This window comes from Leucopleurus acutus (assembly GCF_964270905.1).
Source record: "Leucopleurus acutus genome assembly, chromosome: 14".
Classification (NCBI taxonomy): Eukaryota; Metazoa; Chordata; class Mammalia; order Artiodactyla; family Delphinidae; genus Leucopleurus; species Leucopleurus acutus.
The window spans coordinates 32047338-32067157 of record NC_139156.1 but is presented as its reverse complement, the minus strand read 5'-3'; the positions used below and the strand labels follow the sequence as shown (position 1 = coordinate 32067157).

Here is a 19820-nt window from a genome sequence, read left to right as displayed (position 1 = left end):
GAGGAAATGAAGAAATGAGCGTAAAGACATAAAGACAAACATGGAGACCGGCTCAAACCAAGAGGGGCAACACTAGGAGAACTGTCTCAACACAGAAAAGTGAACTAAAAACAAAAGGAGCGGGCACCCTGTCTCCTGAGGCCACCTGGGGACCCCATGGAACTCAGGAGCTGGAAATGTTCAAGTGGGAGGTTTATTTCTGCATCTCTGTCTCAAGAGTCCATCATTGTTGGATTATAAATATTGAAAACTTTAAAAAGAACAAAGAAAAAAAAAAGCATTAACGCCAATTTGAACAAAAACAAACATTTAAATTCCTCATTGTTCTTTTCCAACTAAGATGGACACTGAGAGCCTACATTTTGGAAGCTAGCCTTCTCGCCTGTAAATTCATTATGTCTTCATAAACGTGTGAATTTGGAGATCTGACCAAGGGTGGGTACATGGTGCTAAATGTGCTTCCTGTGGCTTGTGGCGATGAAATCCATGTATGAAACAGGTGTTAAATACTGCACTGTAGAACTAGACAATTTCACTAGATAAGTTTTAAAAAATCTCCTTTTACAGTTTACCTAGACTTTGATAATACTGCTGATGGTAGAGTCAAACCTTCCATCTCTCTTAGAGAGCAGAGTTTATACTTTGAATGTAAACAGTGAACTGTAAGGTTATTTTTATTTTCTCCTTTAACTGTTCATGTTAGAATTAGAACTGCATTCCCGAAGTAGAAATCTGCCAGGAGAATTGTTTTAAGGGGTGTCCAGAGGGTAGGACATCTGGAAGTTACAAGCCGCTTCTATCTTTGCAACCTCTCTTCCACTAAGTAAACCTTCTTGTTCTGCCCACTTAGACTTGAAATTCCTTACACAATGACCCCTGAGGAGATGATATCATTAATAACTCCTATCATTCTGTGCAAATTTCATCATAACCAAGTCTGTGGAAACATTCAAATTAGTTTTACATTTTGCCCTGAGCTTATTACAGAAATCACATCCATTTCTGTAGAAATTATGGGGAGAAAAAAGAAGAAAGAGCTGACACTCTAGGCCAAATAAAAAGTAATTGATTTTACAAATGAAACGTAATTGATTCCAAGGTGCCTTCACCAGTAACTTGTGTATGTAATATCAGTTGCGTGTATTCTGCAATTTGTAAAGTAAGTGCCACTGACAATTACCATTCAGCTTTAAGCACTTAATACAGCTGGATTGTTCATCTGGGGATGGAGGTGTTTCCAGGTCACTGTTGGTAGCCCTACTCATTTACTTACTGTGAAAAATAAGACAGTGCTTACAAATTAAATTGGTTTTAAATAATCTTGCCCCAAATGGTCCTTGGAGTCTTAAATTAGTTGATATCCTACAACTCATTAGACCTAAAAGGTATTACAGTCAGGAGCTTGCTGAGACTTCAGCTCATTTTGGGTGGCTTTAAGTGAAGGGGCCAAGGAAGAAAGGAGTTCAGGCTAAATGTCTAAAGTTCTGGCAGGCTTTACTAGGGGGAAGTGGGTCCTAGGTTCACGTGGCGTAAAAAGGAGAAACGATGATCCACGTGGTTTGATAGTAGTTTTAATTTCATTCTGCTTCTGAATGACTGAAAAGTCTTCCGAAACAGCTGCCATGGATTACACCCCTCTTATTTATGTCTCTTGCTCTTTTGTGGCCCAGAGTTGATTGGGGTAGGAGAGAAGTGAAGAAAACATTTCTCCCCATCACACCTTCCTCCCAAACTCTGGGAGTCATCAACCTGGTTCAACCAGATAACAAGCCCACCCTCAGGATGACTCAGACCATAAGGACCCGTTCGCCTCAGTGCTGTTCCTCAGGATAGAGGCATTGATTCAGCTATTTTGGCAAGTCTTCAAAAGTATCATCTTCTATTACTTTAAAAGACCTACACAAAACGAGGTAGTCCCATTGAAGAAGGACTCTAAGGTCTATGCAAGGAACACTCTGGCTTCAGAGAAAATGACATTTTGGAAAAGCATCTCTAAGTCTTTAAATAATTAAGAGGCAGTTGGGACAATGGGGTAGGAATACAAATTACAGGAAGGTCCCCGTACGCAAATGGACCGTGTTGTCAACATTTGTCTGGATTGGTTGTGTGGGCTCAGACTACAGTTTCCAGCAGAAACGATGCTAATTCACGGAGCTATTCACAGAGCCTATCTAAATATGCTGTGACTGAAATGCTGTCTACTGCTAACGAAGAGTATTATTTACGATGACAGATTTAATTAAACAAACCAATCACAATTAATTAGAAAAAAATGGCTTCATAACTTTTCCTAAAAGTTAATATTTCAGTAAAACTAAAATAGTTATTTGTTATCTGGCAAATGAAGAGATGGCTGGAAATTTGTGGATTCTGAACAGGGTTTCAAAACTCAATGGCATAGTCTCCTTATTATAAACAATTTAAAGCTAATATCTTTTGCTTTCTCTGATGAAAGTATGGCATTATTATTGCGTGTACCAATCATGGTCTTTTTTTTAAGGGGGCAGGGGTACACATTTCTGCAGGGTTTTTTGTGAGATAATTGAGCAGGTTTTAAGAAAAAGAAAAGGAAAAGGGTTAGAATACTGTTAAATCTTTGCATGTGGAAGAGACTGCGTGAGGTAGACTTCATTGATGTGTGAATGGTGGACAGCAGAGAAAACGGGGAGAGAGGGGCGAAGTGAGGTGTGTACCAAAGCTTTGGGGGGTGGGGAGGAGGAGACGGTGCAGACTTTGGGTTGGATGCTTCCCTCTCTGCTGGTCATTAGGTGGCGCTGTTCATCCAGGACACCTCGGCTGACGTTAGGTGACAGTGTCAGGGAGGGGACAAAGTGGGAGAAATGCCTGTTCCTACAAGAAGGGGTGTTTGCAAGGCAGGTGCTCCTAACTCAGAAAATGACTGAACATTCAAACAAAGCTCAGCAATTCCAGAGCAACAGTTAAATTTCTCCGTCTTCATCTTCATTAAAAATGTACTACAGAATTGAACATTTTACTGAGCTGTAAAGTTAATTGCTATCTGCAAATAAAACTATCATTCTAAATCCTGGTGATTCAAATGCCGATTCAATGCTTAAAGTCTCATACAAACATCTAATAAAATGTTTTATTTTTATACACTAAATCCCTCCACCTGTAAATTCTTTTTGCAGCTGTAATAATTAAGACTTTAAAGTAACTGGAGCTTTAAAGTCAGTTTCCAGTCATCTCCAGTGGAAAAAATGAGCTCAATTCTCCCTTAGGTTTGATACTCCTTTGGGTGCAAGGCCAAGAAAATCCTCCTTTAAGTGCCAAAAATCAATTTGTACCAAAGCGAACTCAGACACATCACAGGGAAGCTACAGGCTATTGGGCTGAATATTAAGTTTGCTAGAATTCCTAACTCTCATTTCTAATTTGGGGAAATATTATCCTACCTCAAAGAAATCATTCCCTAAAAGTCGCCTGTAACAGGATGGCATTCGAGGATCACCTCTGCATAGAGAGGCCCTTTTCCACTTGCACTGCCACTTCCCTTGCATGTGTGCTTCTAAAATTTCTATTCAAAGCAGTGACAATGCTGGTCTTTCTCAGTGTGTAATGTGTTTTCTTGGTTGTCTTCAGTACACCATGAAGTCTTTGGTCAAAGAACTGAACCAAAGGCCGAAATAATGCAATCTACGAGGTGTGTGATATTTGTTGCTAGTGGTGGGAGGTCCTGAAACAAGCAATGACTTAGCCATGTCTCCTGGGGGATTTTCTAGCAAGAAATTTCTAGCAAGAAATATTTCTAGCAAGAAATACTGTCCAGAGCTCACTGTCCTTTCTTGGTGAAGTAAAGCAATGGAAAGCTCACAGGTTGTAGCGAGAATAGACAATCCCACCACTGACAGCCAACAAGGCTGCTCCCCACTTCCTGAATTCTTTACAAATAGGTCTGATTTTTTTAGCAGCAACAATGCATCAACAGCACTATTAAAAAAGATGTCTATAACCACTGAAGCTATTAAACTTACCGGTTTCCCAAACTCCAATTCCGAAAAGAATTTATACCAAGGTTCATTCTTTAAATCTATCTCTTCTGGGCTTATATCCCGACTCTATAGGGGTTGGTGATAGGGAAATGGAAGAGAGAGAAGGATAACATTATGCAGAGATTACATAGGAACCGGCCAGTAGAGATGCAGTGGTTTCCAGAAATATACAGCACCTGCATTCAACAGCAGCGATCATCCATTTCTTTATTGACATGAGCAAAATCAGGGGAGCTGAAACAGGCGGGAAAGGATGTGTTTATGAAAACAGGCACACTGAGGTAGGGAGCAGTGAGGGAGTCATTCTCGGTCCCAAGGCAGAGGGACGACAGATGGAGAACGCTGCACCACACTGCCGCCTTCCCAACAGATCTGAACATGGGCATGACAGTTTCCCTTGGTAATTGTCTGAGTGGTGGGAGAAAAGAGAGCCCTTATCCCTCTTTGCAAAGAGCTATTAGTCAAGAGCAAATAACCTGGGGAACACATCAAACGTTTAGCCATCTACGCCAGATGAGTACAGCAAACACTTTTCATGGGCTAGTACAGTTTTAGTACTTATTTGTAAGGCTGCCTTAAGGGTTTCAAAATAAGCAGCAAATACTGACACTTTTATAAAAGCCAATTTGTTAATACTGCATCTTTAATGGCACATGAGTAGGTGAGAAACCATGTCCCATACAGAGTAAAGTGAAAGATGATGTAAGTAAAAACAGTAGACACAAGTGAAAAAACATTTTAAACAAGCATCCATGGGGATGAATACAGACAGAATATACTTTGTGTTCTACGAAATAAACGTTAAAGAACTAGGGAAAAAATAAAGCGAGGGAAAAGCTGAACAAGACAGATAACAGAACGACAGGTGGGGAAAAAACTTCGGGGTTATGTTACAAAAATAAGTTAGATTTCTCATTTTATATGACTCTAAAAAGTAGTTCACAGACTGATAATATGATTCCATGGGATTTCATGTTGAATCAAATATTTATAAAGTTCTGGTACCTTGCTCTGTGGAAGAGCATGTGTTTCCGGAAATAATTAGTTGGAAAATGAATGCCTGGAAAGCAAATCAGGTTTCCCCTTAATAAACTGGAGATATGGTCACATCAGATAGAAGTGTTAGAGGCTCACGGCTTAATTCCTACGGGTATATACGTTTAAAAAGATCTTGATAGTCACAAAACAGATAGGTGGTGATATTCTGACAACAATATGAAATAGTAAATGTACATTTTCCACTGTGATTGAAAACATCATAAGAAACTTCACGCCCTCAGGGCCACGACACATGAGGTAGGAAACTGCAGATCCTGTGGACGCATCTCCAAGTGACTCCTTCCCAAATCTGCTCCTCCTGGATACATTTTTCTTAACATTCCGTTAACAGGCCTTTTGTGGCTTATTGAAATGACTGTAAACTTCCTTAGTGACCTTTACCAATCTCTTCTAAAAATCCCTATAAGAATCTTTACCATTATTTCTACTTTTGCTTTAAATAGAGGAAAATATGGCAGAGGACTTTTCTTCAACAGAAATTAACTGGATGGACATTAGTTGAAATCAAAGGGAAATATATATTGAAACAGAGTCTGCCCTCTTGAATCCAGGTTAAAACCTCCTCCAACTGTCTTTAGGGGCGCAGGGCTTAAATCTTGGAGAATGCGTGTTCCTTCTCAATGGATTTTGCAGTTATGTAAAATAATGGATTCTGTATTTATTCAGTGAACTGAGGCACAATATCTACAAAGGCACCACTCTTCAGGAGAGACAGTTTAGACACAGGGACACCCTAGATCCTTGTATGATGGGGTTCCATGAAACCTATTTCATGTTTATTATTTTAAAAGACTATTTATAAATTGCTCTCTGGGAGTAGTTTCTTTTCATTAAAAAAAAAAAAAGTATCAACTCTTTCGGGAAACTGCCTGAACGTTCTGGTACTCAGTCCTGAAAGAATGAACCCATTTTATTGTCAAAGGTTGTTTGCAGATTGTTTTACTGCTGAGGTTAATGCCGGGCTGAGAACTGAGTCAGGAGGTATGTCAACCAGCCTGGACCCAGAGCGGCCAGCCTCAGCCCTCTGAGCTGCCAGAGGGAAAGTGAAAGAGGCAATACCACACAGCATTTGATCCTGCATTTATAACTCCGCTACAGATCCAAGTGCAGGACGGACAGGCAGAAAACGTCCTTCTAGATGCAGAACAGGCTCCCTGTACTGGCAGGCAAAGCAGATTCCACAAGGCCAGGCTGAGTTCTCTGCTACGGGTGGCTATCTTTTCCCAGCTTGGCAAAATCCTCAGAAAAGGCAGGTGACTTGAGGGGAACACCTGATTGTCCTGAAGGACAGTTTTGCTGCTTGGACGGGAGCCAGAGACTAACTTCAGATTTTAATTAAATAATCTGAATGTGGCCCGGTCATTTACACGGCACTTTATAATGGTCATAGATCTTTAACCCACATTATCACACGTGATCCTCTCACTCAATGCTTCAGTGAGGCTGGCAGGCCAGATAATAATTTCATTTTATAGATGAAAACACTGTGGTTCAGAAAGGTTAAGCGATGTTCCAAGACATAAGGCAGAGTCAGAATTCGAACTCAGAACTCAGACCTTGCAATTCCTAGTCCAGTTCTGTTTACATTTCTCATACTCCCCATGAGAAGGGGGAGGGCCTGCTTAGTTTGTGGACGACACCAAGCTAAAACAGGGGCAAGTGACAAACTTGAAAAGTCAGGAAGGAATTCAAGGTGACAGTGAAATGGGAAGAAACCAAGTTGGGTAAATCCCCTTGTTTTACACTTTCAAATATATATCGTGTCTGTAATAACGATTTTAACGTCTGTCCTTCCTACTATACCCCTATGGGAGCAGGAACTCCAACATCTAATGCAGAGCTCGCCACATCAAAGTTATTCTATACAGCAGACCCTTGAACAGTGTGGGCAATTAGGGGTGCATGCGATCGAAAAATCCAAGTATAATTTACAGTTGGCCCTCTGTAGCCACGGTTCCTCTATATCCACAGATCCAACCAACCACGACTGTGTAGGGCTATAGCATTTACTATTGAAAAGAATCCATGTATAAGTTGACTGTGCAGTTCAAACCCATGTTGTTCAAGGGTCAGTTGTATATATTTATTGAATTGAGCTGAAGTTCAGTTCTATGAGGGACTTTGGAGGAAAGTAAAAGGAACACAGCCTGAAAAAAGCCATTTCTGACAAAGCAGGGACTGACCAACAGGTCTCCAATTCCAAGACCAGAAGAGAAGAAAATGGACTCATACTATGATAAGAGGGAGGCCAAACAGTTAGGAAGAACTTCAGGTGAGTTTGCCAGACAGCTGACTAGGTCACCAAGACTGAATCTCCTGGGGGGATTCTGAAGGTAGCACAGTGTTTATCTGTCTGGGATGCTGTGGGTTTGCTCCAGGAACAAGATGTGCTCTAAGGCAACCTTTACAGCCTACTCTTCAACTCTTTGTGTGAACAACAGATAGAGAGATGTGCCTGTGAGGCCACAATTTAAATTGCCAGGCTTAAGCAGACACGAGCACCTCCAACTGGAAAAGAATTGGGGGGAAAAGTGGATTTTCCCCCTTAAAAGGGGATGTGCATTTCTGAGAGCACATTTACATTCTACATCTGTCTGTCTCTAGTTAGTATACTTATTCACAGTTAACAACAACAAGAATGTGTGTGTGTGTGTGTGTGTGTGTGTGTGTTTATGTATGTGTGTGGTGGTGGGGTGGTGGCTGTGGAAGGAAGGGGGTTCCTCAGATTCTGGTAAACCCGACACTGGAAACCAAAAGGCAGGACTCACGTACTGAAACTCACATTCCAATGTTTCTGCTCATGTGGCAAAAAGAGCGGGAGAAGAAATTCAAAAATAAAGGACGAATTCAACCCCTGTGAAGAGTAGACTGTGAAAAGATGAAGATTCTCTCTGAAATGAAAAATGACTCTTTGGGAAGAACAGCGCTAAATAGAGGGAAAGGCACGAAACTAAAACAGCTGCACAGTGATGTTCCTCCCTGGCCAGCCTTTGGTGTTACGTCCTAACTGGGTTGGCCCAGGTCCTGGTACAACCAGGGGGCTCCCTGTGTGGGAACACCCAGACGGTGCTTGGCAATCCACGTGTATGGTCAGCGCAACTCCCCTAAGAGGGCCCCGTGGGCACTGTGTGCTACTTTTCAGGGTTTGTAAAAACAATATAAATGATCCCAAGGACTATGACATGGAAGACATTGTGACCACTGTGGAATCAGTGAGAAAAATAAAACTATGTTACTGCTTTTTTCCTAGTTTTGAATAGTGGTCAAATTATTAGGAACCAAGGAAAGGAGGAGGAAACAAAGGAGAAGAAATTAAGGGGCAAGCCTTCAATAAATCAATGACCTCCTATGAACAATAATAAATAATAAATTGCCAATACAAAAGCACCCAAAGGCCTACAGAGTCTCTAAAATCATTGAAGTGTACTGACAGGTGATGGTGTGTCCACCACTTGTTATTGAAGTGTCGGGAATATACCCAAAGGACGTGACATTCTTTCTAGGAAGACCTGTATGGAGGATTACCTTTCGTACTTGTTACCTTCTAAGAGAGAGAGAACCTCCAATGCAGGGTTGAGCAGAGGCAAAATTCTCCGCTCCTCTCAGAACTTTTTGCTTAAAATAACTGTGGTGCACAGTAAATGCTGAAGAATGACGACTCTGAAGCACTTCTGTGACCTGTTGAACCTTTTTTCCTAATTAAAATTACTTATCCCTTTGTGCTTTTAAAGATGTCACCTTTTTATTAAAAGTCAAATCAATTATTCCTTAAAAACATGTAGAGCAAAAGAGGTGGAGGGAGAATAATTTGAGCCCTCATTTCAGAGGCCTACTTATTCTGGACTCAGTGTGGTAACAGCATTTTAATAAGAATCAATCCCCAGCATGATAATTCCATCCTGCTGGCACAGCTGCAGGGTTTATAGAGCTTTGGAGGATCCCTTTAACCATGTTCAGAATTCTGAAACCAGCTTTTTCTAATGAAGGGTGAATAAAAGGAAACGTGATCGGCAGATATGAAACTAATCAGTTTGTAAAAATTCTCCCCTGCTTTTGCAGGGTGGTCTGCTATGCCCATACAGGCCATTTTCCCCACTGATAATTGCTTGGAGATGCGAACTTGTATAGGGAACCATAAACCAGACTGAATATGAAATTCGTCCTCTCTATTGCACTTGTCAGAAAAGGAAGACCTAAAAGACATACTCTAACAGCCGGGGGCTTTTTTCCCCCAAGTCACATCATCATATTAATTATTTGGCTTTTAATGATGTACTAGTAACTTCTACAAACTTTGCACATGTTCAAATAAGAGTCACCTAAGAAACCCCAACTTTAGTCCAGTTAGTAATAAGCCTGATAAACGAATGGTTAGATGTTTAAAAAAAGATAGTGGCAAAATCCACCTTACATTACAAAATTTAAAATTAGTGAAAACCATGAGCAAAGAGAGCAACAAAGCCACAGTGAGAGGATTCTTTCAAAGCATTCTTGGGACTTATTTTGTGAACACCTGCAAAAATGAAAAGGGTAAAAATGCTTCATATTTTCATTGTCTTCTAAACAAAGCAAGTCTATTTCAAGGGAGAAAGAATGTAATCCAAGTGCACACACAGTGCATCTGGATTAAAGAACACAGGCAGGGTGAGACAAAAGAACTTTAATATGCACATTACCATCTTTTCGTTGGTCAGAACGGAGGACTTGCCCGGCTGATACTCGTAAATGCTTTTGGGTTCTGCACGGTATTTTCTTGTATCCGCTTTCTTATCTGGGGGCTCCCAGTCGTTTCTGTTGAAAGGAAATCCTATTAGAGCTATTTTCATGAAAATTGGCATCCGACAGGTCAGACTTTGGCTGACCCTAGTCTAATCAAGGAATTTTTATATCCGAGGCACAAAATCGGACTCCGCCCAAAGCATTTAGTTGTGCTGGTTTCCTTCTTCAAACAAACAGATCCCTGTGTTCGCTTCACAAAAGGCTTGAGGTGTCCTGTGCTCACAACCAGACACTGGGAAGCAGAGAGAAGAGAAAGAGAAGAAAGGAAGCAGCAGCAGCGGCAGCAGCAAAGCTTGCTCTGGAAAAATCCTTCACCTTGCTCTGCTCTCAGGAGCTTATCATCCCCCAGACATGCCTGTACTTCCCACTCAGGCTAGTGCAGTGAGAGAGAATGCAGGTCCCGGAGCCAGGCAGCTGTGGCTCCAGCCCTGCTACAGCACTTGCTAGCTAGCTGATCTGGGCCAAGCACTTTGCCGCTACCTACCTTAGTTTCCTCATCTGAAAAATGGGGTTTCTGTAAGGATTAAATGAGACAGTATGTCTCAGCATGTAAATCACTTAGCAGAGCGCCAGGACCCCAGGAACCACTCAATAAATGTTATTTGTTATTATAACCATGTTCTTCTTCCCTATTCCACACCCCATCCGGTAATCATCAAAACTGCAGCCTTTGGCACAAGTACTTAACCCGATCCAGTGAGGGATTTCAGAGGATACATGAAGCCTTGGAAATTATTTGCAAAATTTTTATACGTGCACATAATTGCACTTTGCACTGTGATATTATATTCAGTTTTTCCTGCAAGGCTATAAACTTCTTGAAGGCAGGGACGATGATTTATGTATGTTTATATTCCTCCATAGCATCTGGTTCAACCCGCACACAGAATGTACCCAGTAGGCGCTCGATGAACGCACTTGTAAGGATTTATGGGTATACCCAGCCTTCCTTTCAGAGTAATTATCAAATTCCACAGGCAGATGTCACTTACGTATATGTGGGATTTCAAAAACAGCCGTTTATTTGTCTATGAAGATGGAAAAAGTTTGGTAGGTGTGAAACAGTGTGTATTTAAAGGAAAAATAAAGAATTCAGTTTGCCCAGGGCCTTTTTGTGGATTGAGAAGTGGTGGAAGATGGAGCTGGGAGACGCATGGGACACCAGTCCAGATGGCACAGGAGGTTGCTCCAGAGGGCAGAAGACTCAATAAAAGACAGTCGGGTCATCTGGTGCGGGCATTAACAGATGACTGATATCATCACAACCACGCGAGCCTTATGCTTTGATAATGTGTTGAATAAATAAATAGATATTAAAAAGCGTGGCTTCATTTTAAAATTATATTCTTGGCTATGGGCCCCATCAGTACGCACAGAGTATAAAAACACATAACAAATCTTACGGCTACGATTTCTCTTGGGAAGAGGTAAAAAGGGATGATAATTATCGTCAACATTATTAAGTGCATACTGTGAGCCAGGCACTACTAGCAATGTTACATGCAGCATCTTGTTTTACCCTTGCAACATCCCTATGAATGCAAAATATATCCCCATTTTACAGATGAGAACACTGAGACTCAGAAAAAACAAGTCACTGCTAGTAAGTGACAGAGCAGGGATTCAGACTCGGGTCTGCTTGACTCCTGGCTCCAATGCTGCCTGACCCAGAGAAAGAGACTGTGTATGAGAACCTAAAATCACAGAGCTGATGAGAGCACTTACCTTTCTGGGCTTGATTTTAGCGAGGAAGAGCGGGTCGGGAGGGGAAGCGTGGCCGACCTCTTAACTACCTTCTCACCATCAATGTAGTTCATCTCACTTTTTGAGCGCGGCACAGAAAGGGGAGATTTTGCTGGAGAAGCAAAAAGTGGGTTTTAAAAGAAAGACTTAAAACAGATGAAAACTGAAAACAGGAAGATGTCTTCCCTCGTTCACCACTCTCCCTTCCTCCCCTACAGCCAAGAAATTCTAAGTCACTTACTGTCTTCAGAAAAGGAATATCGAGGAGAGTACAGATCTGAATCATCATCTAGTGAACAAAACAAAACGTGATCAGGAGATATCCGGCTAAGGTAAGAGAACCGAGTGACACGTCGCCCACTGCCACTGTCCTGCACCGGCATCCAGCCATACCCGGAAGCCCAGCAGACAGAGGAGGAGCCCAGCACCAGAAGCTACACCACGGCAAACCACAGTTCAGAGCTGGGTTTGGAGAACCCACCCAACCAAACAGACCTGTAGTCAGGAAGGTACATTCACGACGCCTGGGGAAAGACTGCTCCTGACACCCAGAAACGCATGGGGACAAATAGCCAAAGGCCCTCTCGAGAGAATTTCCACAAGCAAAGCTGGTCCCCAGCCTGGCTGAGTGGGAAACGGGCTGAGATAGATGCCTGGGTGCTCACGCTGTCTCTGGTCCATACTGCTGAGTTTCATGGAGTCCCCAGGCCTGCTGGATGGGATGGGGAGGCCTGGAGGTGTGGGTTCTAGCTGCCCAGCTCAGCTGTGACCCATTTCATATGCTAGGGTTCCACATACAATATCATGGAGCAAAGAGGTACTGCAGCTAAGAAAACACTTTGAGAAACCCCTCATAATCGTTTGTTTTGATTCCACCTCAAACTGGTTCCTCGAGTAGCTTTCCTTCCTTGGAACCCCACATGCCCTCGGCAGATGTGGTTACACAGTTTGCTCTGCAAAGGTGCTGCTCACGGAAAGTGCAAACACACATGGGTTTCTGTGGTGGGAGATGGCTCTCAAAGGGCACAGCACACGTCCCTAAATAAGTGGAACACCGACTGCGGCGCTAAGACTGGCAGAACAAAGACAAGACATAAACCCTTCGTGGAGACGGCTGCGTTGAACTAAAAATGAGACCGCAGGTTCACTGACGAGAATAGGTTTTTCTGCTGGGACTGTCCTGGAAACCCAGGATAATTAGTCACTACATCCACGATCCCACGAGGGATCACTACATCCCTCCAAAGAATTTCCCCAACAAGAGTGAGGCTGAAACAGCCTCTCCCGTTTTCTAACAGCTCGCTAACCTGAATTCAGAATTCATGAATATGGAATGAAGACCCAACTCCTTCCCTTAAAATCAGTACCAGCTCTAACAAAGCACATGAACTAGCCTGCAAAGACAAGTCAGAGAATCCGACGTAATGTGTCAATGGCTAAGTGTCAGTCAAGTCCTTATCTCCACGCAAGTCATTTTAAGTTTCAGAGCAGAAAAGGCCAGAATATTTTATAAAATGTAAATAAAGCTCACACTGCTATTATTTTGAGTATTATTCAACACCAGTCTATCTCCCCTTTCATCTCCCCATTTTATCTGTCCCAGGTCTCCCCAGCTCCAACAATGGAAAGGCTTCAGGTACCAAGATATCTTTTATCCTCCCTCCCTCCCTCTTGTTCCTTTGATATTGACTAATTCTTATCCTCAAAGTTGAACAGGGCTTTTGCTTTTTAACACAACTTCTGATTATTGTACTGATAAAATGCCACAGCCCCAAAGAAAACGAAAAATCAGCTTTGAATGCAGAGATTTGATTGGAAAAATGGTGCCTGCCAAATGAGTAGTTAGCTTAGTTAGAAACCAGTGTAAGTAGTGTTTAAAATCCAGCCTAGCATCTTAGCTCAAAACACTGTCTCTCTCTGAATCATGGGGAAATGGCAGCCTAGGAGCAGATGGTGAGGTGAGGGTTAACTTATAACCTCGCTCTTGAGGTAAGCAGCACAGTTTTCATGAGGGAAAAATGGCATTTTAAACATTCAAAGATCTTTGAAAAAATTCTCAGCTCTTTAAAAGTTTTTGCTCCCTAGAGCTTTCTAATGTGGACTTCTAGAGGACTTGTTAAAGGAAAATGAGAAACAGTTCTTCTGAGATGGAAAAAAGAAACAGCATGGCTTGGACAGTTAATCCGTGTATTTTGAAAGTTAGAAGAAGTAGGAAAGCGTGGGGTGGGGGGTGAAGGCAACAGAGAAGTTCGAATGACCGAACCTTCTTAAAGCTGTTTCTTACTTGGGGTAAGTGGAAAAAGAAATCTCCCCCGTCTCAGGCTAGCACAGGGCAGGGGTGTCTCCGTGAACTAGCTTTTCATTTTTCCCAGTGTCCACAGCATCCAAGTCTGACACGTGGATTTCAGTTCATTGACTTTCAAGTGGGCAAACTGGAGTTGCACAGATTCATCAGAACACTAGCAGTAAGGACAAGTTCCAGGGGATGTATAATTTATTCTTTTAATATGTAATGTTTGTCTTGCAAATCTAATGGGAGAAAATTTTACCTACATTTATGAATAAAAATAATAGCTGCTCCCATTATTAAGAGCCTAATAGTAACTGGTAATTTACTAATATTGTCTCACTTAATCCTTGCAAAAACTCCCGGAGGTACGTAAATGTCTATCTTAGAGACAAGGAAATTAGGGCCCAGGGAGGTTAAGCAAATTTGCCCTTAGCCATACAGTGAGAAAGACAAAGCAGGAATGGATTCAAGGTCTTTCTGACCCCACTTCCCTACCTATGCTGCCCCTCATCCCTGTGACAGGGATGGGACTTTGTTCTACCCTCATCTGCCCAGTCCTGGGGAGAACTGTGGCTATTCCATTGTCATTTTTATTAGGGAAGAGGCAGGGGAGGGTGTTCTTTTGAAACTCGAGTCACGCACTGCAGTGCTGGCCAGGCTGACTTCTAGCCCTTGAAGCCTTTGCTCTACTTTTCTGCAACACGCCCCGCCCCCCCCCCACCCCCGGGGACATTTAAGCAAGTTTTCTGAGTTACCCCACCACACTTCTAGCTTTCCTCCTGCTCTTCTCCAGGGAAATGGGTAAAACTAAGTCACTCTTGCTACATCTTTCACTTGCTGCTTCTTGTACCTTCTCCTGGCAGGCTAAGTCTATACTGGGACAGGTGGAGATGCAGCTGGAAATACACTGAATGGGAAAACCGGCTATAAGGTTCACCTTCTGCATTTCTGTACACCAGAGCTGGCCAAATATGTGTGTGTTTAATCATAGCTGAGACACACTAAATGAAATGTTTCTCAAGTTGTCTATGAGCACAGATATCATCTATGCATGAAATCCTGCTTTCACTCTTTCTCCAAGAGTCCTTTCAAAGAACGTCCTAGTGGGCTCAGCAGAGCCGGGATCTTGTGATTCCTGCTTGTGGTGGAGCCACACGCTGACTGTGTCCTTCAGAGCCCCAAGCAGCAAACATCAAATCTTGGCAGCAATACCCAGAACTTCCCGTGCCAGTGACTTCCAGAAAGTTCTAACACTAAGCAGCATTTACTGGGGGTGGACAACTCACTCCTGAGCCCTGAAGACCCCTGCCGGGCTTTGATGTCTGCACACCAGTGATTGCCCTCTGGGCTTTGGCAATCTGTTCTTGGAGGCTCCATTTGGGGACAGCTACTCTCCTAAAACTGCCAGGAGGCACATAATTGCCTTTCCAACCACAGTAACTTTAAATAGACTAAAAAAGACTTCTTCCGTTTTTTTTTTTTTTTAAAGAATTTATAATAATCTTAAAGACACTGGAGAAAGTGCTGTTTGTTCTATAAAAAGTGTGTAATTGACCAAAATGGGATGACTGACTAAAAGCAGTATTTGCATAATCGCTTGCCTATATCAATTAAATTTCAATTTTATGCATTTGTTAGGCCTTTAAACTTAAAATTATTTTTCTAATATCAGTGGCTCATTTTTAACACAATCTTTTTCCACTGCTCAAATTAATCCCTTTTCCTGCTTTACCCCACACACTGAGGAGAAAGGATAAAGGGGTTGAGACAGACACACACACACACACACACCCAACAAACAAAAACGGTCAAACAAAAATGTACGCAGAGGTGGGTATAGAGGCTACGTGGGATTGGGGAGGAAGAATAAGAAAAAGGGGGAGTGGGGCAAGATGGTCAGGAAGAGTCCAGGGAGCTTGGGGGAACAGACCCAAATCTATGTTCTGGTTGGAAGCAATCAAATTCTAAACATTGTAAAAAGATCAATATAGGCTGTTAGAATAGCTACAGAAGACAAATTCAGGAAAAAAATCAAACGTGAGGAGTAAAGAGAATGAGGTGGAGCAGGACGGGCATGAAAGGACCAGAGGGCTGGAAGACAACTCACCGGCCTCATCTCCCGGGGCGTCCCTCCCTCGAAGGTGGAAAGGGACTCGCTGCTACTCTCTCTTAACTATCTCGCAGGTCAGACTTCTGCGCTTGCTAAGCAGAGGAATTCTGGGCAGCTCTAGTTAGGGGAGCAAAGGTGATGGCTGCAAGCACTCAGCCCCTCCTTCGGGCAGTCCTCGCTGGAGTTCGGGCACAGATCCTGGCCAGGCATCTTAACGATAGAACCATTTGCTTGAATTCAAGCAAAATAAGGCTATTCTTAGAAATCCTTTAAGGCCAGTAGAGGCTTATCTTAACTCAAATACAGATATGCTTGGGAAAATCAGCCTCCTGAACCCTTGCCTTAGTGCATCCCCATCTAGGAACGGGGAAGAAGCTCAGTGAGACTGACCACTGTGGCGTGGTAAGTCACCACAACCTGAGGATGTCCTGAGGTTGGGTCTTTTTTTTTTTTCTTTTTGCGGTACGCGGGCCTCTCACTGTTGTGGCCTCTCCCGCTGCGGAGCACAGGCTCCGGACGCGCAGGCTCAGCGGCCATGGCTCACGGGCCCAGCTGCTCCGCAGCATGTGGGATCTTCCCGGACCCGGGCACGAACCTGTGTCCCCTGCATCAGCAGGCGGACTCTCAACCACTGTGCCACCAGGGAAAACCCCTGAGGTTGTGTCTTGAGTCACTTCACCAGGAGGTGGCAGTGGCCACCATCAGCCGGACAGCAGTGGAAGAGGCATCCAAAAGCAAGGGAAAAAGCTGGTCTCTGAGATTTCACCCTTGGCTGATATGATAGCCCTTTATCCTGACAGGGCCAAATGGGTTCTCACCGGCATGGACCACAAAGTAATACACCAGTTACTCGGCTTTGCTGACTTGGGGGCATCATTTGAAAATAATCTCCCATTTTCTTGACATGAAGCATGTCAAGAGAGCCAGCATCATCTGGCCATGTTCAGAGTAGAAAAGCATGTTCTTTTCAATCTGTATTCCCCACTCTCATTCTATATTCAAATCCCCAAATTTGCATTGGCGAGTATCTCCTTCCTTTTTTGGAGGATGAAAAGGGTGGCATTCCTCCACTGCAGCGGTTCTCAGCCCTGATCATATGCCAAATTACTGGGGGAGCTTTCCTAACCTCATATTCCTGGATGCCACACCGGGAGACTGGCTCAGCCGAGCGCAGCATGACTGACTCAGAAGCAGGGCAAGCTGGATGCCTGGGGTTAGGCATCAGAGAGCCCCTGGCGAAGGGGCCAACCAAGAACACAGAGGGCAGCAGGAGACGGAAAGGAATCAGCAGAGGAAATAAAAAACCCATGTCTGGGGGACCCCAGAGACCTGGGTTTGGATCCCGGCTCTGCCACTTGCTGTGTGATCTTCCACAAATTATTTAACCTTTCTGAGCCTCATACCCTTTATTGCCAAAAATGAGGACTTACCTCATGGGGTTGCTGGGAGGATGAACATGAGGTAACAATTATGATGCGCCCAGCATGGAGCCTTGTCTTCAGTAAGGGCTCAAGACAGGGCAGTGCCAAGCACGTCACTGCAGTGGTTGTGCTATTATCACTAGTAACAGGGTTCCACCACAGGGCTACTTCCTAAGGCTGGAGGCAGTGGAGGAGTTTCTGAGGCTGTTTCTCCACAGCATGTCCCTCTGGCTCCTGCTTCAGGAAGAAACCATGGGCAGGATGTCTAGCAGCCCCTCCATGGTCTGGGTGCAGCAGTGGGTGGCGCAGGCTCTAGCCTCTATCAACATCCCCTCTCCCCACGCCCACAATCAGAAAGACCTAGAGGCATCTCAGATGCTGGGAAGGGACATGTGCCTTTAAGAGAGAGACTGGAGTGTAATTCACAGACAAGTAGCTTTGGGTCAGAAAGGAAGGAATGGTGGGCAGGAGAGGGTGGGTCAAGTGAAGGTCTAAAAGAAAAAGAAAGTAAAGTTATCCCCAAAGGATTTTGGTAAATTCTTTTTATTTTTGATAAGCTTTCTAGGGACCAGGGTATATAGAGAAATTATAAGAAATAAGTCTTCTGAATTCATTCTACGCTTCCCAAATTTCCTAGCCCTAATTCCTCCCAACGACCCCATGAGATAAAGAATAATCAGACATAACCGTTGCTCCTGTCCCACAGAGTGGTGTCAAAGATTATAAAATGACTAGAAGTGACTGCACCTTGTTGGAATTTACAGGCTTCTTTAAAAGTACATTTTAAATCTCACTGATTAAGACATGATAATTCTATTTATCTTCTGAAAGTCTGGCCAGAAGTTTACTTTTTCACTGTAGCTGAGGGCGGGGGGGTGGGGGAAGGTTGCTAAGCTTGACACAAACTTTCACATAATCCTTCACTATTTAGGAGAATCAGCTTTGAGACACTTAGAAATGTCTTTTTTATACTTTATAATCAACTAGAATTTAGACAAAAGGCAGCCGCCCTTAGGCTAGGTTTTGATAGGTTTATTGTAAATAATTCTAGTTTCAAATTCTGAGTTCAAACGAAACAAAAAAAACAGCAGTAACAACCGCCTCCTCCCCACAGGGGACAGACTCCAGAATGACAGCTCACATTTCTCAGTAAATCCGTCTATTTTTTAATGCTCGTTAAAAACTATGCGTAGAGGCTGCCTTGGTTAGGTGCTAATCCATCTTTAACACCCTTCTTTGAAAGGGATAACTCCTTCCCATGTTAAGAAGGGTGTGCAGAGCCCAGGGCCACCGACTGGTAGCACTGGGGCTGGAGTGGTACCAAGGGCAGGGCTGAGGAGGACCTGCCAGGACTCACAAACATCTAAACCACAAACCTGAGACTCTCTCATTACTTAAAAAAAATTAAAATAACAATTCTTTAAAGTGAGCTAGCTCAAAGATTTCTCTCATTTGTAAAAAGCCTTCATCTAATTGAATACATCTGTGATCTATGTCTGAATCTGTCATCTAGGCAAGAGCGGGGGCGAGACAGAACCTACCCTGTTTTTAAAAAAATCTCCAGGGAAGAAGACTTCTTAGAAACTTGTGTTGAAGTCTAATCATCTTGGTTATTATGAATCTTTTATATCCAATCTAATTTTCTTCCTCTTTATCCTTTAAGATGATTTCTTCCTTTTTGGTCTTTGAAAATAAAAACTGGTAAGGTCTGCTTCCTAAATTATAAGTGAAAACTTATCATGTCATCGCTTACTTTTTTTCCCCTTTTTTGGCTGCATTGGGTCTTTGTTGCTGCACCCGTGCTTTGTCTAGTTGCAGCCAGCGGTGGCTTCTCTTGTTGTGGAGCACGGGCTCTAGGCACGTGGGCTTCGGTAGCTGTGGCTTGCGGGCTTTAGAGCGCTGGCTCAGTAGTCGTGGCGCATGGGCTGAGTTGCTCGGCAGCATGTGGGATCTTCCCAGACCAGGGATCGAACCCGTGTCCCCTGCATTGGCAGGAGGACTCTTAACCACTGCGCCACCCTTAACCACTGTCCCAACCCTTACTCTTTATGCCTCGTGGTAAAATAAGCCCGACTTGACATGTACCACCAAGCAGACGGTATCGTCAGCCAGGGCTGCTAGGTGCTGCGCCTGATGACATGGCAGCTCTGGGTGTGAGGCCAGAAGGCAAAACCCTTGTCTTCAGCTCAACAGGCTGCCTGGAAGCTGCTGGCACTGCCTGCGACAGGCCTAAGGCATTCTTCCAGGCTGATGGGAGTCACTGTTTTTCTCCACAGGACTCTTCCAGGTGGCCTTCCTCTGCCCATGTCTATGGGACTCTACACCTTCAGGCATGCTGTGTGCTGGTCACCTTCCCTAGAAAGGGATCCTATCTTATGAGTGGGTTGGGTTCTCCAAGTCCAAAT

The 19820-nt window shown here is 43.5% G+C and overlaps 1 protein-coding gene across 15 annotated transcripts in view; it reads right to left on the bottom strand.

Annotated features, from left to right (window-relative positions):
- SORBS1 (sorbin and SH3 domain containing 1) overlaps nt 1-19820 on the bottom strand; it is a 239490-nt gene that overhangs the window by 50907 nt on the left and 168763 nt on the right. For 11 of the 15 annotated variants that reach the window (XM_082854122.1, XM_082854125.1, XM_082854126.1 and 8 more), the window contains 4 exons: nt 11836-11883; nt 11577-11706; nt 9749-9863; nt 3996-4079 (listed from right to left, as the gene is read on the bottom strand). In XM_082854122.1, coding sequence (XP_082710248.1) covers nt 3996-4079; nt 9749-9863; nt 11577-11706; nt 11836-11883 — 377 coding nt within the window. The remainder of the gene's footprint in view (nt 1-3995; nt 4080-9748; nt 9864-11576; nt 11707-11835; nt 11884-19820) is intronic. The other 4 variants (XM_082854128.1, XM_082854118.1, XM_082854117.1 and 1 more) reach the window with 1 other exon arrangement.